The sequence below is a fragment of the Tachyglossus aculeatus genome, chromosome 9, assembly GCF_015852505.1.
Source record: "Tachyglossus aculeatus isolate mTacAcu1 chromosome 9, mTacAcu1.pri, whole genome shotgun sequence".
Taxonomy (NCBI): domain Eukaryota; kingdom Metazoa; phylum Chordata; class Mammalia; order Monotremata; family Tachyglossidae; genus Tachyglossus; species Tachyglossus aculeatus.
This window is the reverse complement of record NC_052074.1, coordinates 60,857,357-60,866,554: the sequence shown is the minus strand read 5'-3', so window position 1 is coordinate 60,866,554 and position 9,198 is coordinate 60,857,357. Positions and strand designations below refer to the sequence as shown.

The 9,198-nt window shown below is 45.1% G+C and overlaps 1 protein-coding gene across 1 annotated transcript in view; it reads right to left on the bottom strand.

The window, feature by feature from the left end:
* Nucleotides 1–1,595: 1,595 nt before the first annotated feature.
* Nucleotides 1,596–9,198, bottom strand: part of UBE2E3 (ubiquitin conjugating enzyme E2 E3) — a 71,632-nt gene continuing 64,029 nt past the window's right edge. Inside the window, exons 5-6 of the mRNA XM_038751298.1 lie at nt 4,956–5,103; nt 1,596–2,234 (exon numbers count right to left, since the gene is read on the bottom strand). Of these exons, the coding sequence (XP_038607226.1) occupies nt 2,137–2,234; nt 4,956–5,103 (246 nt within the window). The 3' untranslated portion in view covers nt 1,596–2,136. The remainder of the gene's footprint in view (nt 2,235–4,955; nt 5,104–9,198) is intronic.

Sequence of the window (9,198 nt, the reverse complement as noted above, 5' to 3'; positions counted from 1 at the left end):
TGAGTCCCATGTAGGACAGAGACTGTATCCGATCTGATTAATCTACTCCATCCCTGGGAGTCAGGAGGACCTGGGTTCTAATCCTACTCTGCCACTTCTCTGCTCTGTGACCTTGGGCAAGTCACTTCACTTCCCTGCACCTCGGTAACCTCATCTGTAAAATGGGGATTGAAACCGTGAGCACTATGTGGGAAAGGAACTGTGCCCAACCCAACCCCCTTGTATCTATCCTAGCAACTGGCACATAGTAAGTGCTTAACAAGTACCACAATTATTTTTATTATTATTTATTATTATTACTACTAGAGTGTTTGGCACATGGAAAGCATTTAAACAAGAAGCAGCTTGGCTCAGTGGAAAGAGCACAGGCTTTGGAGTCAGAGGTCATGGGTTCCACCAATTGTCAGCTGCGTGACTTTGGGCAAGTCACTTAACTTCCTCACCTGTAAAATGGGGATTAAGACTGTGAACCCCCCGTGGGACAACCTGATCACCTTGTAACCTCCCCAGTGCTTAGAACAGTGCTTTGCACATAGTAAGCACTTAATAAACGCCATTATCATTATTATTATTGTAAGTGCTTAACAAGTACCACAACTATTATTATTATTACTACTACGGTGTTTGGCACATGGACAGCATTTAACAAATACCACAGTTATTCTCATTGTTATTATAAATGAGATCACTAATGTCAAAACTTTATGGAAAAATACCCCAAATAATAATGGCAAAACATTTGACACAAATGGACGACCTGGAACAGGTGTGCAGTCAAGAGTGGTTTATACAGAATCCAGGACAGTTAACAGATGATATTGAGTTTCTGTCACAACTGACAGAAATGGATGGAAATTAGTGACGGGCAGGTGACCGGATCCAAATCACACCACTAAACACCTTGAGCACCCCAAGGCCAATTACATTTTCTCTAACCTACGATATCACTGTTTCTTAACCCACCCAGGTCCAAAAATCAACTGTAAAGCAGCAGCATGGTGTAGTGAAAACAGCCCGAGCCTGGGCGTCGGAAGGTCATGGGTTCTAATCCCGGTTCCTCCACTTACCTGCTGTGTGACCTTGGGCAAGTCACTTCACTTCTCTGTGCCTCAGTTACCTCATCTGTAAAACAGGGATTGAGACTGTGAGCCCCACGTGGGACAGGGACTCTGTCCAACTCGATTTGCTATACCCAATCAATCGTATTTATTGAGCGCTTACTGTGTGCAGAGCACTGTACTAAGCGCTTGAGCACTGTACTAAGCGCTTGAGCACTGTACTAACACTGTACTGTACTATCCACCCCAGCGCTTACTTAGTACAGTGCCTGACACGTACTAAGCGCTTAACGAACACCACACTTATTAATTACTATTATTACCACCTTGCAGAAACAGTTGCTAAACTCATTTCGATCAGGGGAAACAAACCAACACTCGGAGAGAGAAGTCTGCTGAAAGTTAAAAAATCATTATTACATAATTGGATGCTTTGGGCTTGAATCGTGACCTTTATACAGGACCATCCGAGATGCACTTTGTATCAATATTTAGCTCCCTTCAGTAGGTTCAGTTATGTATCGAGACAAGGAAACTCCCTTCCAGGAACATGTTTATTGTGTTTGAGATGATACATTAGGTGCTCTCTGAGCTACAAAGGGAAAAAGGAAATCCTTTCATTACAAACCGACGAAGGTAAAAGATAAAACGGTTCTCACAACAGCATGTATCACATAATCGGAAATAGATCTGGGTTGAATACAAATGACATAACTTCTAGCCATCTACAGCTACTTTAATAACTTCATACAGATAATGAATTAGGCTAAAATGCACTATAATATTTGGTTGACTTCAGGAACGGTATCCTTAATACATCACAAAATACATTTTGATATCCCAAAGAAGCAAGACTTGCAAGTAGGCATTTTAAACGTAACTAATCTACAGCTACAAAGTTCTACCCTTCACAGCATTTACCTTTCTGGGGAAGCACCCCAGTCTTCAAAGGACAAAAGCCGAGAGTAGAATCAGTATAACATATACACAGAAGTCCGTATTGTAAAGGCTATAAAGATCTGCCGCACAGGGTAAAGACGCCGTCTGCTTCTTCACGCTGCGCAAAAAGTTATGCGGTTTATGTTGCGTATCTCTTGGTCCACTGTCTGGCTATCCTGTCGTGTTCGGCTCTGTTGGTCAAATACTGAGTGGCTATGCTTCCGACCAGGGGATCGGCTGCGAAGGAGGAGGCGGAAAGATGCGTTAGAAAATGTTCTGATGAAAGCGCTCGCCGTGGGGGGAATCGTGGAATTCTGTTTGACATGGAAACATCATCATCATCACTCGTATTTATTGAGCGCTTACTGTGTGCAGAGCACTGTACTAAGCGCTTGGGAAGTACAAGTTGGCAACATATAGAGACAGTCCCTACCCAACAGTGGGCTCACAGTCTAAAAGGGGCTCACAGTCTAAAAGACATGACTCAGTGGCCCCTTGGTATAAGAACCGCACAGACGGCCCCTTTCAAACACAGTAACGATGACCACAAAATCACGGGTGGGTTCTCATTCTCCAGTTTTTGAGACAAATTAAAATCTCCTTACCAAGAGACCCAGGGTAGAGTATTTTACCAGTTCTGATTTTTTTTAAGGCCATGAGAAGAAAGCCCCTGACACACAACAGCTTACTTTCCCACTTCTTTTCAATTTTGGAATCCTTTCCAACAAAAGTAAAGCAGTCAAATTCATTTCAAGCCTCACGCTAGATTTAATAGTCTGTGTGCACTCTACAGAAAAAAACCAACAGATCTTTGAGCTCACATCTTTAAATTATATATTATAAATTAGACTGTGGGCCCACAGGCTTTTAGACTGTGAGCCCACTGCTGGGTAGGGACTGTCTCTATATGTTGCCAACTTGTACTTCCCAAGCGCTTAGTACAGTGCTCTGCACACAGTAAGCACTCAATAAATACGATTGATGATGATAAATTACTTATTTATTCATATTAATGTCTGTCTCCTCCTCTAGACTTTAAGCTCCTTACGGGCAGGGAAAGTGTCAGCTAATTCCGTTATATTGCACTCTTCCAAGCACTTAGTATGGTGCTCTGCACAGAGTAAGTGCCCAATACATACAATTGTTTGACTGAATCAAAAGAGATCTTAGATTCCGTTTATCTTGGACATTCTCTGGTGTTTAACACATAGCTCTTTGCAAATACTACAATTATTATTAGCAGCACTATCCAGCAAATTAAAATGCCACTCGCAATAAAAAGTTCCGATTATTACGTTTTATGATGACTTTTTCCTATGAAAAGGATTGTAAGCTCAATGTGGACATGGAAAGTATCTGCAAATTCTGTTTTACTGTACTCTCCCAAGCACTTAGTACAGTGCTCTCCACACAGTAAGTGCTCAATAATTACCCGAGACAGCGACGAAAAGGATTCTAAAAGCTATCCTGTGCTTCTCTGCTGTGTGTCTAAAAGAAGTACACATTTTTTCCAACACTGTCATCCAGCTTTATTAATACTGTGCGTTGAACCGCAGCAACACAACTTGGACTTTGTGGCTTCAGCATCTTAGCATTTTTCCTCAGACTCACCTGTTCGCTATTTTGGTCTGAGTCCCCGCTCATTCTTGCCAACAAAAGAGGGTGAGGGGAACTTTGCTCGGGGGAAAGGGGCAGCCTTGGAGACCTGGAGGCGGGAATATTATCCCTTTATCCATTCCCGCTTCCCCAGGACCCGGCCAAACACAGTTGGTTCAGGGAAGAGAAGAAAGCGTGGGAGGGAAGCTGGAGTTTCCCACAGTACTGCTCCCACAAGCAAAAGGGAAAAGAGACTGATGGGAGAACTGGACTAATCTTGTCCTTCCTTGTTAAGATGGAGAGTTTTCCTCAGGACACTTTCTTCAGGCAAAGGTGGGTGGGTCAAGGGCTATAGGGGGAAGGGAGACATGTTCAAATTCTCTCCCACCTAGACGTTCAGAGCAGTGAAGAACTTCTACGATTCTGCCCAGGGGGTGGTTGTTCCTCACTGTGCTGCTTCACTCACTGAACATGCTAACTGCCTCCCAAATCTACCCTCTAAACCATAAACTCACTGGGGGCAGGGAATGTGTCTATTTTCTTGTTATACTATAGTCTCCCAAGTGATCAGTACAGCGCTCTGCACGCAATAAGCCTTCAATTGATGATGCTCTCTGTTGACCCTAGCATTTCGTTTTTTCTTAGTGGTGTTTGTTATGTGCTTCCTACCTCTATTACTAATAATAATTGTGGTATTTGCTATGTACTTACTATGTGCGGGGAACTGTACTAAGCAATGGGGTGGCCACAAGCAAATTGGGTTGGACACAGTCCCTGTCCCACACGGGGTTCACAGTCTTAATTCCCATTTTCAAGATGAGGCAACTGAGGTGCAGAGAAGTAAACTGACTAGCCCAAGCTCGCTCGGCAGACAGGCGGAGGAGATGGGATTAGACTTTTAGACTGTGAGCCCACTGTTGGGTAGGGACTGTCTCTATATGTTGCCAATTTGTACTTCCCAAGCGCTTAGTACAGTGCTCTGCACATAGTAAGCGCTCAATAAATACGATTGATGATGATGATGGGATTAGAACCCAGGTCCTTCTGACTCCCAAGCCCTTCTGAATCCCAGGCCCGCGGTCTATCCATTAGGCCATGCTGCTTCCCTATGTGCCAGGGATTGTACTAAGCGCTCAGGTAGATAGAAGCTAATCGATTTCTAACCACAAATGAATTCCCGGCTGCCTGTTGGCCCCTTTTCCTCCTCCAAATGTGTATTTTGAGCTTCTATCCTCTCAAGGAGAGTTGGGGAGTTTGAAGGGTACAGTGCTCTGCACACAATAAGCCCTTAATAAACACGATTGAATGAATCAATGAGTGCAGGTCCCAAAGTGTATTTTAGGATCACTGGAAGGTCCTTACCAGGGTTGCAATCTGTCAGGAGGGAACAGATAGACAGCAAGACTTTTGAGATCGTCAGAGCGGGACTCCAGTTGTCTTTCAGAATATCCAAACAGATGACTCCCTGACTGTTGATGTTGCAGTGATAGATTCTGGTTCGGAAAGTAACCTAGGCGTAACGGGGGGAAAACAGGGCGTCATTTCTTGCGGCGATCAAATCTACATCCGACGGAAGGTTCAGCCGTTAATGAACCGGCTGTCTCAACAGAAATGGAGCACTTTTATTAATGGCAGGCATGCTTCCTACGCGTGATAGGAATTTTATCAGATCGTTGCCCAGACCAGCAATCAGTGAGCAATTCTGTTGCAGGAAATACCCATTCATTTATGCTGTGTGTTTGTGGGTGTGTGTTCATGCGGGTCGGGGGTGGGAGGGAGGCTAGGAGGGGAATCCTTTTCTCAGGGTTAAAACGGCAGCTAGAATTCCACAATGCAAGAGATAACAGAGTGGCCTGCTCTTTTTGCAAAAAGAAGAAGCGGCACGGCCTAATGGATACAGCAAGGGCTTGGGAGTCAGAAGGATCTCGGTTCTCATCCCAGCTCCGCCACTTCTCTGCCGTATGACCTTGGGCAAGTCACTTAACTTCTTTATGCCTCAATTACCTCATCAGTAACTTACTTTAGGGATTGAGACTGTGAGCGATGTGCAATTAGCTTTAACTCTATTTGTTCTGACAACTTGACACCTGTCCACATGTTTGGCTTTGTTGTCTGGCTCCCCCTTCTAGACTGTGAGCCCGTTGTTGGGTAGGGACCGTCTCTATATGTTGCCAACTTGTACTTCCCAAGCTCTTAGCACAGTGCTCTGCACACTGTAAGTGCTCAATAAATACGACAATGAATGAACGTGGGACAGGGACTGTGGTCCAATCTGATTATCTTGAATCTAACCCAGCCCTTAGAACAGTGCCTGGCACATAGTAAGCACTTAACAAATTACATCACTATCATTATTATTATGATGATGATTAGCCTGTATCTCCCCCAGCACTTAGTATAGTGTCTGGCACACAATGACCGCTTAAGAAGTACTATTTAAAAAGAAAGGATAGCATGCATCCTCCACTTCATTTATACTGCGTGTGTGTGTGTGTGTGTGTGTTTGGGTGGGGATGTAGATGGTAGGTCAAAGACAGCAACTGGAATGCCACAATGCAAGAGATGACAAAGTGGCAAACGGTCTCTGCAAAACGATGCCTCCGAAGCGATGAGAGACCATGTGTCCTCCCCACCTGCCAGACCACGCTGATCAATAGCTTAAGCAACGTCATGAGAGACTGCAGAGAAGGGACTGCAGCGCTCAGCGCTTAGTACAGTGCTCTGCACACAGTAAGCGCTCAATAATTGTGACTGAATCCATAATTCAGTCATAACTGCACAAGAGAGTTCAGGCAAGAAGGTCATCTGAGGAGATGGGAAGAGGCTAGGGCTGTCTAGCAATTCATTCAGTCGCATTTATTGGGCGCTTACTGCATGCAGAGCACCGTACTAGGCACTTATAATCATAAGAATGATGGTATTTCATCACCGCCGCCTTACCTCTCACCCCTCTGCCCCCTCCATCGCCCCCGCTTACCTCCTTCCCTTCCCCACAGCACTTGTATATATGTATATGTGTTTGTACGTATTTATTACTATACTTAGTTATTTTACTTGTACATATTTATTCTATTTATTTTATTTGGTTTATATGTTTTGTTGTCTGTCTCCCCCTTCTAGACTGTGAGCCCGCTGTTGGGTAGGGACCATCTCTATATGTTGCTAACTTGTACTTCCCAAGCGCTTAGTACAGCGCTCTGCACACAGTAAGCGCTCAATAAATACGATTGAATGAATGAATGAATAATAATTCAGAGAACCCAAACCTCAGTTACTGTCAAGCCTCACCCGAGGAACCTCTTTCCCAAGCAGCAATCGCCGATGTTGTTCTTGCCCCTGTTTTAACCACTCATTTCTTCACAGAATGCACCTTTAACCTCCGAAAATGAATTCGGTAGCAAAGGAACTTCCATATAGTAAAAAGGTGACTATCTCCCTTTACTGTGATTTCCATTTGGTCTGCCCTTCTCGTTATGACTGGTGGAAACCGCGTTTTTCGATAGCCGCTCTCACTTTTGGATGCCAGCCTGCTGCACAGCCTTTCCGCTCCACCCTTCTTACCCATCCCTCTCCGCTCTGATAGGATTGTGGCACTGGATCTGGGAGCCCTAAAAGTAGGAGAGATGGGGGGTGGAGGAGGAAGCGTCCTTCAGCTGCCTCAAGTTAGCTAACAGGGTTTTGCTTCAGAAGTGGTCGGGTTTTTGCTTTTCTTTAGCAAGACCCTGTGCGTGTACCCATTTGCGCGGTGAGTGTGTGGGTGTATGGAGAGATGTGTCAGTGGGTCTGCTTAGCAGGTGGCTTTGCTCTTTTCCTCAGAGGAAAATCCTTTGGTTTTTAACGGTATTTGTTAAGCACTTAGTATGTGCCAGGCACTGTATTAAGTGCTGGGGGAGACAGAGGCCAGTCAGATTGCACACAATCTCCTGTCCCACATGGGGCTCACAGTCTTAATCCCCAGTTTCCAGAAAAGGGAACTGAGGAACAGAAAAGAGAAGTTCATTCGTTCGATCGTATTTATTGAGCGCTTACTGCGTGCAGAGCACTGTACTGGGGAAGCACAAATCGGCAACATATAGAGACGGTCCCTACCCAACAACGGGCTCAGTCTAGAAGTGACTCGGCCACAGTTAAACAAGTGGCCAAACTGGGATTAGAACCCAGGTCCTTCTGACTCCCAGGACCGGTGCTCTATCCACTATGCCACGCTGCTTCTCCCTCCCTTCTGCCTGGCCTATCACACCTGGGTCAATTTCTTAAGCAGTGTGGCCTCAAGGAAAGAGCGGGGGCCCGGGAGTCAGAGCACCTGGGTTCGAATCCCAGTTCTGCCCCTTTTTGCTGTATGACCTTGGGCAAGCCACTTAGAACCAGCGTGGCTCAGTGGAAAGAGCCCAGGCTTGGGAGCCAGAGATCATGGGTTCTAATCCTGACTCTGCCACTTGTCAGCTGTGTGACTTTGGGCAAGTCACTTAACTTTTCTGTGCTTCAGCTACCTCATCTGTAAAATGGGGATTAACACTGTGAGCCCGTGGGACAACCTGATTACGTTGTATCCCCCCGCAGCGCTTAGAACAGTGCTTTGCACATAGTAAGCGCTTAACAAATGCATCATCATCCTCACTTCTCTGTGCCTCAGTTTCCTCAATCAATACCGGTTCTCCTGCCTACTTAGATTAAGAGCCCCTTGTGGGACAGGGGCTGCTCCCGACCTGATTATTTTACAGCTACCCAAGTGCTTAGTACAGTACTTGGTACACAGCAAACATTTAACAATTACCACAATTATTGTTATTATTACTAAACTCACTCCCATAATAATAATAATAATTTTGGTATTTGTTAAGCGCTTACTATGTCCACAGCGCTGTTCTAAGCACTGGGGAGGATACAAGGTGATCAGGTTGCCCCATGTGGGGCTCACAATCTTAATCCCCATTTTTACAGATGAGGTAACAGGCACAGAGAAGTTAAGTGACTTGCCCAAAGTCACACAGCTAACAATTGGCAGAGCAGGGATTTGAACCCATGACCTGGGACTCCCAAGCCCGTTCTCTTTCCACTGAGCCACGCTGCATACCCACAGCGCTTTTATTCCTATTTTAGCCTCCCCCTTTTGGCCTATCCAGAATTTATTTTAACGCCAGTTTGCCCAACTACATTCTAAACTGCTTGAGAGCAGCGATAATGTCTACTGACTCTACTGTATTAAACTCCTAGAGGTGCTTAGTACAGAGTTCTGCCTACAGTGAGTGCTTAATAAATACTACTCTCTTCCTCCCTTCAAGGCCCTGCTGAGAGCTCACCTCCTCCAGGAGGCCTTCCCAGACTGAGCCCCTTCCTTCCGCTCCCCCTCGTCCCCCTCTCCATCCCCCCGATCTTACCTCCTTCCCTTCCCCACAGCACCTGTATATATGTATATATGTTTGTACATATTTATTACTCTATTTATTTATTTTATTTGTACATATCTATTCTATTTATTTTATTTTGTTAGTATGTTTGGTTTTGTTCTCTGTCTCCCCCTTTTAGACTGTGAGCCCACTGTTGGGTAGGGACTGTCTCTATATGTTGCCAATTTGTACTTCCCAAGCACTTAGTACAGTGCTCT